A 17,830-nucleotide genomic window follows, 5' to 3' on the forward strand; every position below is an offset into this window, starting at 1 on the left:
CTGTTCATTGTCAAAAGTTTATACTGGCAAGGAATCTTTCTCTCCTCCTTTCTTCCTTTCTTATCTTTTAAAATAAAACCATTTAAAATACCAGTGAATCTCCTTCTACAGTAATACTGTTACATGGCAAAACTATTTTGCTGGCTTGCTCCGCCTTCTGGGACCAGTTTTTTTTTTTTTTTTTCCTGCTGGCTTTCTTTACCTTCTGAGCAGACATTTGTACATTGTATTCTCACCCTCAGCCACTATATTCTGGGGATGATTCCAAAGAATGCAGTCAACATTTACCTTTACTTTAAACAACAAAAGGGAAAATTTTGTAGATTTTAAGCTGCCAGTGGAGATTTGAATCCTCTACAATAACTTTTGAACTGTTTTCTCAGCACTATTCTGCTTAGCTACAGCAGAGAAAATAGAGTGATGAATAATGAAATATTCATGAAAGAAAAATTTAAAAAGAAGTTTTCTTAAAATAAATAGATTCTAAAACCACAATGTGTGAAAGTACTTTTTTATGATGCCAACTTTCAGATTCATGGGTTTAGAGGGTGTGGATTTGTTGCACTATCATGTGGTGGGGTGCTGGTAAATGCGAGCCTACCACATTTTGCCAAGAATGAAGTCCAGTTTGATGTAGCATTGGCCACCCAGTGGGAACAAACTGCCAGGTCCCACTGAATCTTAGAGTTCCACTGCCATTCAGTGTAGAAAGAAACTAGAATTTTTTTTTTTTTTTTTTGCCAAGATGGCCGACTAGAAGCAGCTGGTGTGCGCCACTCTCACAGAGAAGAGAAAGAGTGGCGAATAAACATTAGCTCTTCAACTGGATCATCCAGGTGGACAAGTTGGGATTCATCGGGGAAGCAACACAACTTGTGGAGAAGGGAGAAGAGAGAGACCGGACAGCTACCCACACCCCCCCCCCCCCCCCCCCCCCCAGGATCGGCACGGAGCCAGGAGAGGCTCCCCACTGCCGGGAACGGGCCTCCAGACTGACATGAAGAGCTGCTTAGAGGCTGGGCAGAGCCACCACTCAGGCGCACATGGCTTCCTGAGGACCTTAGACCCCTGGGCACCCTGGCACCAGCTATTGCAGCTCTGGCAATGGGGGAAGCAAGACTCCTTCACACGTCTGTGGGGTAGAGGCTGAATCGACAGGGCTGAGGAGTGGACGGACTGCAGGCCTTACCTCCACTGTACCCCACCCTCCTAGGCCCACTGGCCTAGGACCCTAGTGCGGCCCCCAGTACCGCGTGAGCTCTCTGGCTTCTGCACTTCCCTGGGATGGAGCTCCCAGTGGTGGCAGGCAGGCCGCTTAGTTTTCCTGCTCTGCAGCTCCCAGCTCCCGCTGCCCTCAGGCTCAGGAGGCAGCAAAGCGATTAAAGACTAACACAGCCCCCAGCACAGTGCAGCTGTCTTATGAAAAAGGGGCCAGACTGTTTTCCATGTGGGTCACTGCCCCCACTTACCCTCAGTGGGCAGGGCCTCCCAACATGGGACCCCAGCCACCTCACCCCTCCTGGGGTGCTGGTAGCAGCTCTGCACGGCTCTGCGATGGAGCTCCCAGTGGTGGCAGACAGGCCTGCCATTTTTGCTGCTCTGGAGCGCCTGTCCTTGCTGTCCTCAGGCTTGGGAGACAGTGAAAAGATGAAGGACTAATGCAGCCCTCCACCGAGCATAGCCCCCTTAAAGAAAAGTGGCCACTCTGTTTTCTTCATGGTTCTCTGTCCCTGCTACTCTTATTGAGCAGGGCCTCATAACCTGGGTCCCCACCCACCCCACCCCTACTTGGGTGCTCGGGCAGGTTCTAAACCCACAATGTGTGAAAGTACTTTTTTATGATGCCAATTTTCAGATTCATGGGCTTAGAGGGTGTGGATTTCTTGATCCATTGTGTGGCAGGGTGCTGGTAAATGGGAGCCTACCACATTCTGCCAAGAATGACGTCCACTTTCATGTAGCATTGGCAGCCCTGCACTGCCCTGGGACAGAACTCCCAGCGAGAGTGGGCAGACCTGCTCTTTTTGTTCTCTACAGCTCCTGCTCCTGCTGCCCTCAGGCTTGGGAGGGAGCAAAAAGACTCAAGACTAAGGACTAAGAAGGACCTCCAACACAGCACCGCTGCCTTATGGAAAAGCAACTGGACTGTGTTCCGGGCAGGTCCTGTTCCTCCTCACTGGGCGGGGCCTTTGACATAGTTAGGATCTGTGTCCCTGCCCAAATCTTATGTTAAATTATAATCCCCAGTATTGGAGGTGGGGCCTGGTGGGAGGAGATTGCATCATGGGGGTGGATTTCCCCGTTGGTACTCTGTCATGATAGTGAGTTCTCACTAGATCTGGTTTTTAAAAAGTGTGTGGCACTGTCCCCCCACCCACCTTGGTCTTGCTCCTGCCGTTAAGATGCCTGCTCCTGCTTTGCTTTCCACCGTGAGTCAAAGCTCCCTGAAGCATCCCCAGAAGCAGACGCTGCCATGCTTCCTGTACGGCCGGCAGAATCGTGACCCAGTTAAACCTCTTTTCTTTCTAAATTACCCAATCTCAGGTATTTCTTTATAGCAGTACAAGAATAGACTAATACAGCCTCTCAAACAGGTCACCCAGCACAACCACCTTGCCTCTGCCTGAACACGTCAGCCGGTGGTGGCTCTGCATTTCCCTGGAAAGGAAATCCCAGCGACAACCCTCAGACCCTCTCGCATTGCGGCTGCAGTGGTACCACCCTTACTAGGCAAGGGGTGGAGGAACAAAGGGCCTGGTCACATTGCTGGCACCTCCAGCATGTCACAGCCACCCTATGGAGAGGAGCTCAGTTTCTCTTTCCTGTGAGCCCCCACCCCCTAGTCTTCACCAGGCAGGGTCCTCGGCTGGGGACCACAGAGCAGCTGCCCCGTCCCCGACTGAGTGCTCCCACTGGTAGTGGCTCTGTGTTTCCCTAGGATCCAGCTCAAAGTGGCAACTGACTATCTCTCTGCCATTGCCATTGCAGCAGTTTTGCCCGTGTTCCTCTTGGACTGGGGAAGGAACAAAGAGTCTGAGGGCTTTATTTGTGCCCCAGCATGCGACACTTACCATAAGGAAAGGAGCTCATTCTCTCTTCCCTGTGAGCCCTGACACCCTGCTCTTTATCAAGGAGGGCCCCTGGCTCAGGCCCACAGTATAGTTGTCCCAACCCCTGGCTTAACATTCTCGTTGGCAGTGGCTGTTCTCTGGGGTAGAACTCCCAGAGGCAACTGAGAGCACCTCTGCTACTGCTACTGCCACTGTAGGGGTACTGCCCTCGCTGACTTCAGACTGAGAAGGAACAAAGACCCTGAGTGCCTTATACCTCTAGCATGCTGCAGCTGCCATAAGGAGACGAGGCCAGTCTGTCTACCCCATGAGCTCCCTGCCCCGACTATTTGTTGCCAGACGGGGCCTCCAGTTTGAGCCCACACAACTGCCCCACTCCAGGCCAATCGCCCAGATTGGTAAGGGCCCTGCATTTCTCTGAAGGTAGAGCCGTAAGAGACAAGTGAAAGATCCTTTGCCATTGCCACTGCTGAGATCCCTGCCCCCAAGCCAGGCAGGCAACATAAAGGCTGAGCTTGCCCCAGGGCTGTGGTGTGCAACCCAGGAGTGCCAAACTGAGATCTGTAGTCAACACTTGAGGGGGAGAGGAGCCCACACTCTCAAAGCACTGAGATGGAGCATGGCTGCAAACACAAGGAAATACAGAGGAGCCACGTGGATGAGCAAGAACCTATCTACTGGCCATTACACTTAAGTGCTGTTTACCAACCCAAAACTTCAACACCAAAAATACTTTGCTAATATACACCCCATGAAACCAAGGACAAGAATTCAGCTACGAGAGACCCTGCACGAAGCCTCGGCCTGCTGAAAATGTCCAGAAATGAAGACAACAGACTATACTCAGATTACACCACAGTTAAAGGAACATTATCCCACACAAATAAGAACCAGCACAAGAACTCTGGCAGCTGAAAATCCCAGAGTATCTTCTTACCTCCAAACAACTGCACTCATTCCCCAACAATGGTTCTTCACCAGGTTGAAATGGCTGAAATGACAGAAATAGAATTCAGAATATGGATAGGAACAAAGATCATCAATATTCAGGAGAAAGTTGAAACCCAATCCAAGGAATCTAAGGAATACAATGAAATGATAGAGGAGATAAAAGGCAAAATGGCAATTTTAAGAAAGAACCAGGCTGGATGAAGTGGCTCATGCCTGTAAGCCCAGCACTTTGGGAGGCCAAGGTGGGCAGGTCACTTTAAGACAGGGGTCTGAGACCAGCCTGGTCAACATGGTGAAACCCTGTTTCTATTAAAAATGTGCAAGGTGGTAGGCACTGTAATCCTAGCTACTCGAGAGGCTGAGGCAGAAGAATCATTTGAACCTCGGAGGCGGAGGTTGTAATGTGCCGAGATTGTGCCATTGCCTGGGTGACAGAGTAAGACTCTGTCAAAAAAAAAAAAAAAAAAAAAAAAAAGAACCAAACTGATCTGATAGAGCTGAAAAACTCACTTCAAGAATTTCATAGTACAATTACAAGTATTAACAGCAGAATCAACCAAGCTGAGGAAAGAATCTCAGAGCTCCAAAACCAGTTCTCTGAAGTAACTCAATTAGACAAAAGTAAAGAAGAAACAAAAAAGAATTGACAAAACTTCTGAGATACGTGGGATTATGAAAAGAGACCAAATCTATGACTCATTGGCTAGCCTGAAAGAGAAGGAGAGAAAGCAAGCAACTTGGGAAACACAGTTACGGACATCATCCACAAAAATTTCCCTAACCTTGTTAGAGAGGCCAACATTCAAATTCAAGAAATGCAGAGAACCCCTGTGAGATACGGTACAAGATGACTATCCCCAAGACACACAGTAATCAGATTTCCAAGTCTGAAATGAAAAACAAAATGTTAAAGGCATCTAGAAAGAAGGAGCAGATCACTAAAAAGGGAATTGCACCAGACTAACGTGAAGGAAAAATAAGATTTTTTTTTTAAACCAAGATGGAGTCTTGCTCTGTCACCCAGGCTGGAGTGCAGTGGTGCGATCTCAGCTCACCGCAACTTCCACCTCCCAGGTTCAAGCGATTCTCCTGCCTCAGCCTCCTGAGTAGCTGGGATTACAGGCGTGTGCCACCATGCCTGGCTAAGTTTTGTATTATTGATAGACACAGGATTTCACCATGTTGGCCAAGCTAGTCTCAAACTCCTGACCTCAGGTGATCCACCCACCTCGGTCTCCCAAAGTGCTGGGATTACAGGCGTAAGCCCCCACGCCTGACCAAGATCTTTTTCAGACAAGCAAATGCTAAGGGAATTCTTACCAGTAGACTGTCTTACAAGAGGTCCCTAAGGGAGTGCTAAATATGGAAAGGAAAGACTAATATTGGCCACCACAAAAACACACTTAAGTACATAGACCTTTAACACTATAAAGCAATCAAGCCATCAAATCTGAATAATAACCAGCTAACAACATGATGACAAAATCAAACCTCAACTGATCAATATTAACGTTGAATGTAAATTGGCTAAATGTTCCAATTAAAAGGCAAAGAATGGCAGGTGGAATAAAGAAAGCAAGACCCAACTCTATGCTGTCTTCAAGAGAATCATCTGACATGTAATGACACCCATAGACTTAAAGTAAAGGGATGGAGAAAAATCTACCAAGTAAATGGAAAACAGGAAAAAGCAGGGGTTGCTGTTCTAATTTCAGACAAAACAGACTTTAAACCAATGGTAATCAAAAAAGACACAGAAGGACATTATATAATGGCAAAGATTTTAATTCAACAAGAAGATCTGACTGTCCTAAATATATATGCATGCAACATAGGAACACCCAGATTTATAAAGAAATTTCTTAAAAACATACAAAGAGACTTAGATAACCAAACAGTAATAGTGGGAGACTTCAACACCCCACTGACAGTATTAGATAATTGAGGCAGAAAACTAATAAAGATATTTGGGACCTGAACTCAACATTTGACAAAATGGACCTAATATACACCTACAGAACTCTCTATCCAAAAACAACAGAATATACATTTTCCTCCTTTGCGTGGGCACATACACCAAAATTGACCACACAATTGGCTATAAAATAATCCTCAGCAAATTAAAAAAACCCAAATTATACCAAACACATTCTTGGATCACAGTACAATAAAAATAGAAATCAATACTAAGAAAACTGCTCAAAAGCACACAGTTACATGGAAATTAAACAACCTGCTCCTAAGTAACTTTTGCATAAACAATGAAACTAAGGTAGACATCAAGAAATACTTTGAAACTAATGAGAACAAAGATAAAACATACCAGAATATCTGGGACACAGCTATAGCTGTGTTAAGAGAAAAGTTTACAGCATTAAATGCCCACATCAAATAGAAAGATCTTAAATTAGCAACTAACATATCACCTAGAGGAACTAGAGAAACAAGAGCAAACCAACCCCAGAGCTAGCAGAAGACAAGAAATAACCAAAATCAGAGGTAAGCTCAAGGAAATTGAGATGTGAAAAACCATACAAAAGATCAACACATCAGGAGTTGGTTTTTTGAAAGAATAAATAAGATGAGTAGATCACTAGCTAGACAAATAAAGAAAAAAAGAGAGAAGATCCAAATAAACACAATCAGAAATAACAAAGAGGGCATTACCACCAATCCACAGAAATAAAAAAAAAAATGCTCAGAGACTACTACTAATACCTTTAAGCACAAAAAGACTAGAAAACCTAGAATAAATGGATAAATTCTTGGAAACCTACACCTCCTAAGATTGAACCAGGAAGAAATGGAATCCCTGAACAAACCAATAATGAGTTCTGAAATTGAATCAGTAATCAAAAGTCTACCAATCATAAAAAGCCCAGGATCAGATGAAGTCACAACTAAATTCTATCACATGTATAAAGGAAAACTGGTACCATCCCTATTGAAACTATTTCAAAAAATTGAGGAGGAGGGACTCCTCCCTAACTCATTCTATGAGTCCAGTATCTTCCTGATACCAAAACCTGGCACAGACAGAACAAAAGGAAAGCCTCAGGACAATATTCTTGATAAATATAGATGCAAAATTCCTCAACGAAATACCAGCAAACAAAATCCAGCAAGACATCAAAAAATTAATCCACCACAATCCACTCACAAGTAGGATTTATCTCTGGGATGCAAGGTTTGTTCAACATACATGAATCAATAAATATGATTCATCACATAAACAGAACTAAAACCAAAACCACATGATCATCTCAATAGACACAGAAAAGGCCTTTGATAAAATGCAAAATCTTTTCATGTTAAAAACCCTTGATACACTAGGCAATGAAGGAACATACCTCAAAATAATCAGAGCCATGTGTAACAAACCCACGCCAACATCATACTGAATGGGCAAAAACTTGAAACATTTGAGAACTGGAACAAGACAAGGATGCCCACTTTCACCACTCACATTCAACATTGTACTGGATATCCTAGCCAGAGCAATCAGGCAAGAGAAAGAAACTAAAGACATCCAAATAGGAAAAGAGGAAGTCAAACTATCTCCGTTTGTAGACAACATAATTCTCTATCTGGAAAACCCCATAGTCTCAGCCAAGAAGCTCCTTCAGTTGATAAACAACTTCATCAAAGTTTCAGGATACAAATCAATGCACAGAAATCACTGGCATTTCTATACACCAACAATAGCCAAGTCGAGAGCCAAATGAGGAATGAATCACATTCACAAGTGCCAGGAAAGAAACAAAATACCTGGGAATATGGCTAACCAAGGAGGTGAAAAATTTCTACAATGAGAATTACAAAACCCTGCTCAAATAAATCAGAGATGACACAAAGATTCAATGCTTATGGATAGGAAGAATCAATATTGTTAAAATGGCCATACTGCCTGAAGCAATTTATAGATTCAATGCTATTCCTATAAACTATCAATGGCATTCTTCACATAATTGTAAAATACTATTTTAAAATTCATGTGGAAGCAAAACAAGTGCCAATAGCCAAAGCAATACTAAGCACAAAGAACAAAGCTGGAGACACCACATTACCTGACTTCAAACTATTCTACAAGGTTACGGTAACCAAAACAGCATGGTACAAAAAAAAAAAAAAAAAAAGGAAAAAACCCCACATAGATTGATGGAACAGAATAGAGAGCCTAGAAATAAAACCACACATCTACAACAGTCTGATCTTTGACAAAGTCAACAAAGCAGGCAATGGGGAAAGGACACCCTATTCAATAAATGGAACTGGAATAATTGGTTAGCTCTATGAAGAAGATTAAAACTGAACTCCTTCCTTACACCATATACAAAAATCAATGCAAGCTAGGTTACAGACTTATATGTAAAACCTACAACTATAAAAACCCAGAAGACAACCTAAAAAATGTTACTGTAGACATACGTTCTGGCAAAGATTTTGTGATGAAGCTGCCAAACACAATTGCAATAAAACCCAAAAATTGTCAAATGGAATCTGATTACACTGAAGAGCTTCTGCACAGCAAAAGAAATTATCAACAGAGTAAACAGCCTACAGAATGGGAGAAGATATATGCAAGCTATATATCCAATAAATGTTCAATATCCAGAATCTATAAGGAACTTAAACAAATTTACAAGAAAAAACCAAACAACCCCATTAAAACATGCCCAAAGAACATGAACAGACACTTTTCAAAAGAAGATGTACATGTGCTCAAGAAGCATATGAAAAAATGCTCAACATCACTAATCATCACAGAAATGCAAATCAAAACCACAATGAGATAACATCTCACAGCACTCAGAATGGCTATTATTAAAAGCTCAAAAAGTAACAAATGCTGACTAACTTGTAGAGAAAAGAAAATGCATATACATTGTCGGTGGGACGGTGATATGGTTTGGCTGTGTCCTCACCCAAATCTTATCTTGAATTCCCACGTGTTGTGGAAGGGACCTGGTGGGAGGTAATTGAATCATGGGGGCAGGTCTTTTCCATGCTGTCCTCATGATAGTGAGTAAGTCTCACGAGATGGTTTTAAAAATGGGAGTTTCCCTGAACAAGCTTTCTTCTCTTGTCTGCTGTGATGTGAGATGTGCCTTTTGGCTTCTGCCATAATTATGAGGCCTCCCCAGTTTATTGGAATAAACGTCTTTCTTTTGTAATTGTCCAGTCTCAGGTATGTCTTCATCAGCAGCGTGAAAACAAACTAATACAGTAAATTGGTACCAGTAGAGTGGGGCACTGCTGAAAGATACTCAAAAATGTAGAAGCAACTTTGGAACTTGGTAACAGGCAGAGGTTGGAACAGTTTGGAGAGCTCAGAAAAAGACAGGAAAATGTGGGGAAGTTTGGAATTCCCTAGAGACTTGTTAAATGGCTTTGATCAAAATGCTGATAATGATATGAACAATGAAATCCAGGCTGAGGTGGTCTCAGATGGAGATGAGGAACTTGTTGGGAAGTGGAGCAAAAGTAACTCTTGTTACCTTTTAGCAAAGATACTGGCAGCATTTTGCCCCTGCCCTAGAGATTTGTGGAACTTTGAACTTGAGAAAGAGGATTTAGGGTATCTGGTGGAAGAAATTTCTAGGCAGCAAAGCTTTAAAGATATGACTTGGGTGCTGTTAAAAACATTGTTTTAAAAAGGAAACAGCATAAAAGTTGGGAAATTTTGTAGCCTGACAATGTAATAGAAAAGCAAATCCCATTTTCTGAGGAGAAATTCAAGGCAGCTGCAGAAATTTACATAAGTAATGAGGAGCTGAATGTTAATCCCCAAGACAATGGGGAAAATGTCTCCAGGGCATGTCAGAGGTCTTCATGGCAGCCCCTCCCATCACAACCTGGAGGCTTAGAAGGAAAAATGGTTTTGTGGGCTGGGCCCAGAGTCTCTTTGCTGTGTGCAGTCTAGCGACTTGGTGCCTTGTGTTCCATCCACTCTAGCTGTGACTAAAAGGGGCCAAGGTGCAGCTCAGGCTGTTGCTTCAGAGGGTGGAAGCCCCAAGCCTTGTCAGCTTCCACATGGTGTTGGGCCTACAGGTGCAGAGAAGTCAAGAATTGAGGTTTGAGAATGTCTGCCTAGATTTCAGAGGATATATGGAAATGCCTGGATGCCCAGGCAGAAGTTTGCTGCAGGAGAACCTCTGCTAGGGCAGTATGAAAGGGAAATGTGGGATCAGAGCCCCTCCTGGGGCACTGCCTAGTGGAGCTGTGAGAAGCAGGCAACTATCATCCAGACCCTAGAATGGTAGATCCACCAACAGCTTGCACAAGGTGCCTGGAAAAGTCACAGGCACTCAATGCCAGGCCATGACAGCACCCAGGAGGGGTGCTATATCCTGCAAAACCACAGGGGCAGAGCTGCCTAAGACCATGGGAACCCACCTCTTGCATCAGCATGACCTGGATGTGAGACATGGAGACAAAGGAGATCATTTTGGAGCTTTAAAATTTGACTGCCCCACTGGATTTTGGACTTGCAGGGGGCCTGTAGCCCCTTCGTTTTGGTTAATTTTTCCTTTTGAAATGTCCATATTTACCCAATACCTGTACCCCCGTTATCTCTAGGAAGTAACCAAATTGCTTTTGATTTTACAGTCTCATAGGCAGAAGGGACTTGCCTTGTCTCCAATGAGACTTTGGACTGTGGACTTTTGAGTTAATGCAGAAATGAGTTAAGACTTTGAGAGAGCTGTAGGAAAGGCATGATTGGTTTTAAAATGTGAGGAAATAAGATTTGGGAGGGGCCAGAGGCAGAATGATATGGTTTGGCTGTGTCCCCACCCAAATCTCATCTTGAATGCCCATGTGTTGTGGGAGGGACCTGGTGGGAGAGAATTGAATTGTGGGGGCAGGTGTTTCCTGTGCTGTTCTTGTGATAGTGAATAAGTCTTATGAGCTGATGGTTTTAAAAATGGGAGTTTTCCTACACAAGCTCTCTTGTCTGCCACCATATGAGACATGCCTTTCACCTTCCATTATGATTGTGAGGCCTCCCTAGCCATGTGGAACTGTAAGTCCAATAAACCTCTTTCTTTTGTAAATTGCCCAGTCTCAGGTATATCTTTATCAGCAGTGTGAAAACAGCATAACACAGACTGTAAATTAGTTTAGTCATAGTGGAAAGCAGTGTGGCAATTTCTCAAAGAACTTAAAACAGAATTACCACTCAACCCAGCAGTCCCATGATTGGGTGTATACCCAAAGGAATATGAGCCATTTTACTATAAAGACACATACATGCATATACTCATCATAGCACTATTCACAATAGCAAAGACATGGAATCAACCTCCTAAATGCCCATCAATAGTAGACTGGATAAATAAAATGTGGTATATATACACTATGGAATACTATGCAACCATAAAAAAGAACAAGATTATGTCCTTTGCAGCAACATGAATGGAGTTTGAGGCCATTATCATAAGCAAACTAATTCAGGAACAGAAAACCAAATACTGTATGTTCTTGCTTATAAATGGGAGCAAACATTGACTACACATGAACACATGTGTACTTGAGGGTGGAAGGTAGAGGAGGGAGAGGACCTAAAAACCACCTATTGGATAGTAAGATTATTACCTAGGTGATGAGATAATCTGTACAGCAAACCCCTGTGACATGCAATTTACCTATATAACAAACTAGCACATGTACCCCTGAACCTAAAAGAAAAGTTTTATAAAAAGCTGTACACAAAATTCAGACTTTATTGGAAACCCTCAAGGCAGTGACATCGTGTTGGGTATTTCCATTGAGGGTGGTGGGGTCTTGAGTAAATATCTCAGCGTTACTTGTATTATCAGAATGTGGGTATTTGTGCACTACTCTAATAATTGCCAGTAGAAGAGGATTTGGTTTTCTCTGAAGGCTGGTGTTATAAAGAATTTACCAACTCCAGACAACTTGAAAGATTAAGTTGCTCATTTTTGGGGGTACTTCTATCTGGTACTTCCATTTAAGATATTCACCTAAGATGGAAAATGTTTTTAGTACTCCAGTAAAGAATGGCTTTGCTAACACATGGTCAGCTTATTTAATATGTGGCATTTCATGTTTCTTCTAAGTCTAGCATAATTCAGATTTAATGTCACCTCTTATTGGATGTAGACATGGAGACTTACTCCTTCTTCTATGTTTCTGTTATAGGGGTTATCATATACACATGTATTATATCTGTCTCTCCTTCCCACCTTCTCAAAACCAGATATTACGTCTTCTTCATCCATATATTCCCAACACTACACAGTGCTAGGGATTTAGCAAATATTCTTTTTCTTCCTTTCCCTTTTCTCCTCAAATCATGAGCAATATGAACTCATTCTGATAATTATTTTGAAATGTAGAAGTAGGCCGGGTGCAGTGGCTCTTGCCTGTAATCCCAGCACTTTGGGAGGCCGAGGTGGGCAGATCATGAGGTCAGGAGTTCGAGACCAGCCTGGGCAACGTGGTGAAACCCCATCTCTACTAGAAATACAAAAATTAGCTGGGCGTGGTGGTGGGCGTCTGTAACTCCAGTTACTTGGGAGGCTGAGGCAGGAGAATCATTTGAACCTGGGAGGTTGAAGTTGCAGTGAGCTGAGAGCATGTCATTGTACTCCAGCCTGGGCAACAGGGTGAGACTCCATTAAAAAAAAAAAAAAGAAATGTAGAAGTATAGAGATGTTGCCTAAACAGGCCAGTTGATAACAGCTTAGAAAACTCAGGTTTGACCATAGAAATGAATGGTGTCTCTAACACTGGCTTTTAGTCAACTTTTTCTCTTCTCCAGATGCAGAAGCTTCAAAGGAGTGTGGAAAGTGTCTGGAAGGAAAGGTGTGCACCTTGGAGCTTTCCTTGGAGTATATCATTGAGCTCAATGTGTTTGGGTGGTGGGTCTTTGGAAGGTAAGACTTCTGACTTCTGAGGGGGCGGATCTCCAGAGAGTAGCCTCACTTCCTGAAGGGCATCCTGGAGAGGCAAGGGTGAGGAAGGCAGAAACCAGAGTTCATCTTGATTCTCTAGGAACTTGACCTTGAAGCAGAGGGCTGAGTAGGGCTGAGTATTTGAATGGAAGAAGAGGTGCACCTTGAGTGTGGCACTGAGATTCTAAGCATGGAACACTGTTATCTGCACTTAACACTGAAGAATGAAATCCACCTGCCTCAGCAAACCACATAGGGTGAACAAGATCTTGAATTACACAGAAGATAACCATACATCCTGGTTTTCTAAAACAGTCCTGGCTAATGTCTCTTTGTCCTGGCATAATTATTAACAGCATTCCTTTCTATTATCAAAAGTGTCTCAATTTGTACAATAAATTACTTGATCACTTTATGTGGGATCAGTTTTCAATAGTGACATTATGTGTTCTCACAAAGCAATGGCAGTGGACCAAGGTATCCCAGGTTGACTCCTGGCTGGTGTGAATGCTAGAATGACCCCTCCCTGCCCTTGGACTTAAGAGCTGTAAAGACTCCTGACAATTTAGGTGGGAGAAATAACTTCAAGAAGGAGTTCAAATATATCCTGTTTTTTTTTTTTTAAATTTAATACATGGTATATTATTCAATTTTATGCAACTCTCTGAAAAGATATACTTCACTGCAGTGAATAGTACCTGTATGTGACCAGAATTTCTGTTTTCATCTAATACTAAGCTAATAGGGTAGAATTTTTTACCTTAAATTAAGAAAGTGGCAGCCTCTGGGAACCATTCTACTCTCTATGCTTCCCCCTTAGCATGTAACTGACCCTATAAAAGTAATCTCAGTTTGGATTTTCCATTTAATCCAGAAGTTAATTAAAAGGATCTTTTATAAAATTTGCATGTGGCTGGATATTACTGGTTGGTTACACATTTTCATAATTTCTGTAGTCATTGCACAGTGCCTAGAAAATATGACCTGCTTGATATCAGCTTTCTTAAAGTTAATGACATTTTTAGACCTAAAACCTTATCATTCAAAATAATTTTCTCTTGTACTGGAAAATAATGTAGAGTATATCCTATTAGTAAGGCATGTGAGTATTTCAGCAATTAATTGGAAAAATAAGAGGTATGATATATATGCTACTTTGAGTTGGTGAAGCAATTTATACCAGTCATGTTCTAGTTGTTTTAGAATTGTTGCTTACTTTAGCCCTAGTGACCTGATTATTTACATGGTTCTTAAACTGAGCTCTTTGTAGTAGCTTTCGCCACCTTAACCTACAATCTTTAGAAGTTATAATTTTTGCTTATAGGAAGACACAGAGTTTAACAATGAAGTAGACCTCTGCTTTTGCATGTCTAGCATCCCTTTTCTCTTCCATAGGAACTGAGCCCGTTTTACTGGGAGAAATACATTCCACATAGTTTAGGTGATTCCCTTACTTTGTTCCTCTTCTTTTACCACTCTTAATCCTTAATAAGGGGCTGAACATATGACATAAGCTTGACCAATCAGAGTACTCCATCCCTCTGGCCACATTGACTGTGGGACAGGGTAGGCAATTGACCTCAGATAGGCCAGTTTATGACCTTTTCTGGACTTTACTGCTGAACCTATTGGAAAATACTTTTATTCTGCAAAGACTGCTAATCTGGTAGTACGAGATTTAGGTTGTTGGCAGCCATCTTGTCACTAAAAGGAGAAGACCCATCTGAAGAGAGAAGAAAAAGAAATGGTGTCTCAAAGACATTGTTTTGAGGTTTCTTGCTCTAGCCCTGTCTAAAGCCCCAAATCTATTCATGCACTTAAAAAAAATTTGTGGGTACATAGTAGGTGTGTATATTTATGGGGTATATGAGATGTTTTGATACAGGTATGCAATGAGTAGTAATCACATCATGTAAAATGATGTACCCATCTCCTCAAGCATTTATCCATTGTGTTTACAAACCAATTATACTCTTTTAGTTATTTAAAAATGTACAATTAAATTATTATTGATGATAGTCACCCTATTTTGCTATAAAATACTAGGTCTTACTTTAAAAAAAAAATCCACTAAGCATTCTCACCTCCCTGCCATCACCCTTCACAACCTCTGGTAACCGTTGTTCTACTCTCTATCTTCATGAGTTCAATTATTTTGATTTTTAGATTTTACAAATAAATGAGAACATGTGATGTGTGTCTTTCTATGCATGGCTTATTTCACTTAGCATGATGGCCTCCAGTTCCAATGCAAATGACAGAATCTCATTTTCTTTTTATGGCTGAATAGCACTCTATTGTATAAATGTACCATATTTTCTTTATTCATTCATCTGTTGATGGGCACTTAGGTTGATTCCAAATTTTGGCTATTGTGAACAGTGCTCCAATGAACATGAAAGTGTAGATGGCTCCTCAGTGTACTGATTTCCTTTGAGTATATACCCAGCAGTGGGATTGCTGGATCATATGGTAGCTCTATTTTTAGTTTTTGAGGAACCTCCAAACTGTTCTCCATGGTGTTTGTACTAACTTACATTCCCACCAACAATGTATGAGCATTCCCTTTTCTCTCTATCTTTGCCAGCATTTGTTATTCTGTTTTTGGATATAAGCCATTTTAACTGGGGTGAGATGATATCTCATTGTAGTTTTGATTTGCATTTCTCTGATGATCAGTGATGTCAAGTACCTTTCACATGCCTGTTTGCCATTTGTATGTATTCTTTTAGAAATGTCTATTCAAATCTTTTGCCCATTTTAAATCAGATTATTAGATTTATTTCCTATAGAGTTGTTTGAGCTCCTTATGTATCCTGGTTATTAATCCCTTGTTAGAAGAGTAGTTTGCAAATATTTTCCCCCATTCTGTGATGTGTCTCTTAACTTTGTTGATTGTTTCATTTGCTATGCAGAAGCTTTTTAACTTGATGAGAACTCATTTGTCCATTTTTGTCTTGGTTGCCTGTGCTTGTAAGGTATTACTCAAGAAATTTTTGCTCAGATCAATGTACATTTGTACAGAGGGTTTCTCTGATGTTTTCTTGTGCTAGTTGCTAGTTTCATAGGTTGAGGACTTAGATTTAAGACTTTAATCTATTTTGATTTGACTTTTGTATATGGTGAGAGACAGGGATTTAGTTTCATTTTTCTGCATATGGATATCCAGTTTTCTCAGTATCATTTATTGAAGAGACTGTCTTTTCTCCCATGTTTGTTCTTGGCACCTCTGTAGGTGCCAAGGTGTGTAGATTTGTTTCTGGGTTCTCTATTATGTTCCATTGGTGTATGTGTCTGTTTTTATGCCAGTACCATGCTGCTTTGGTCACTATAGCTCTGTAGTATAATTTGAAGTCAAGTAATGTGATTCCTCCTGTTTTATTCTTTTTGCTTAGAATAGTTTTGGCTATTCTGGGTCATTAGTGGCTCCCTATAAATTTTAGAGTAGTTTTTTTTTTTTAAATTTATGTGAAGAGCCGGGCGCGGTGGCTCAAGCCTGTAATCCCAGCACTTTGGGAGGCCGAGACGGGCGGATCACGAGGTCAGGAGATCGAGACCATCCTGGCTAACACAGTGAAACCCCGTCTCTACTAAAAATACAAAAACTAGCCGGGCGAGGTGGCGGGCGCCTGTAGTCCCAGCTACTCGGGAGGCTGAGGCGGGAGAATGGCACAAACCCGGGAGGCGGAGTTTGCAGTGAGCTGAGATCCGGCCACTGCACTCCAGTCCGGGCGGCAGAGCGAGACTCCGCCTCAAAAAAAAAAAAAAAAAAAAAAAAAATTTATGTGAAGAATGTCATTGGTGTTTTGATAAAAATTGTACTAAATCTGTAGATTGCTTTGGGTAGTATGGATATTTTAACAATATTAATTCTTCCAATCCATGAACTTGGAATAACTTTCCATTTTTTGGTGTCCTCTTCAATTTCCTTCGTCAGTGTTTTACATTTTTCATTATAAAGATCTTTCACTTCCTTGGTTAATTCCTAGACATTTAATTTTATTTGTGGCTATGATAAGTGGAATTATTTTTTATTTTTTTCAGATTGTTCACTGTTGGCATATAGAAATCCTCCTGATTTTCACAAAGTGGGGACAGGTCATCATAGTGGATGCGAGGCAGGACTAGATTGCAGCTCCAACTCAGACAGAGAGAGAAGCATGCAGAGGCTCGCATTTTGAATTGTAGCTCCAGATCAACTTCAAGAACAAACCAGCAATTCTGAGAGGACTCCCAGACCCTCTGAAGGAAGTGGACTGCTCCTGCAGGACCCAGAAGACACCCCAAATACTGTGTTGGTATTAGTGGCTGAGAGACCCATAGACAGTTCACATGACAGGACTCTGTGCAGACAACCCCCAGTACCAGCCTGGCACCTGGTAGACTTGCTGGGTGGCTAGACCCAGAAGAGAGGCAACAATCACTGCAGTTCAGGTCACAGGAATCCACATTCTTAGGAAAAGGGGAGAGTACTACATCAAGGGAACACCCCATGGGACAAAATAACCTGAACAACAGCCTTCAGCCCTAGACTTTCCCTCTAACAGGGCCTACCCAAATGAGAAGGAACCAGAAAACCAACTCTGGTAATACAACAAAACAAGGCTCTTTAACACCTCCCCAAAATCACACTACTTCACCAGCAGTGGATTCAAACCAAGAAAAGAAACCCTGATTTACCTGAAAAAGAATTCAGGAGGTTAGTTATTAAGTTAATCAGGGAGGCACCAGAGAAAGGCAAAGCCCAATGCAAGGGAATCCAAAAAATGAAACAAGAAGTGAAGGGATAAATATTCAAGGAGGAGGTAGCTATTCTTATATCAGACAAAACAAACTTTAAAGCAATAGCAGTTAAAAAAGACAAAGAGGGACATTATACAATGGTAAAAG

General features: G+C 41.9%; 1 protein-coding gene across 2 annotated transcripts in view; it reads right to left on the bottom strand.

Moving 5' to 3' along the window:
* Window positions 1-17,830, bottom strand: part of TMCO5A (transmembrane and coiled-coil domains 5A) — a 56,303-nt gene that overhangs the window by 8,202 nt on the left and 30,271 nt on the right. Inside the window, exon 12 of one of the 2 annotated variants that reach the window (XM_010358443.2) lies at window positions 13,565-14,663. The exons of the other annotated variant lie outside the window; for it this stretch is intronic. Within the exon in view, the coding sequence (XP_010356745.1) occupies window positions 14,645-14,663 (19 nt within the window). The 3' untranslated portion in view covers window positions 13,565-14,644. Of the gene's footprint in view, window positions 1-13,564; window positions 14,664-17,830 lie in introns of those variants that run through there. 2 annotated transcript variants of the gene reach the window in all.

Source organism: Rhinopithecus roxellana, chromosome 5 (assembly GCF_007565055.1).
Source record: "Rhinopithecus roxellana isolate Shanxi Qingling chromosome 5, ASM756505v1, whole genome shotgun sequence".
NCBI classification, from domain to species: Eukaryota; Metazoa; Chordata; class Mammalia; order Primates; family Cercopithecidae; genus Rhinopithecus; species Rhinopithecus roxellana.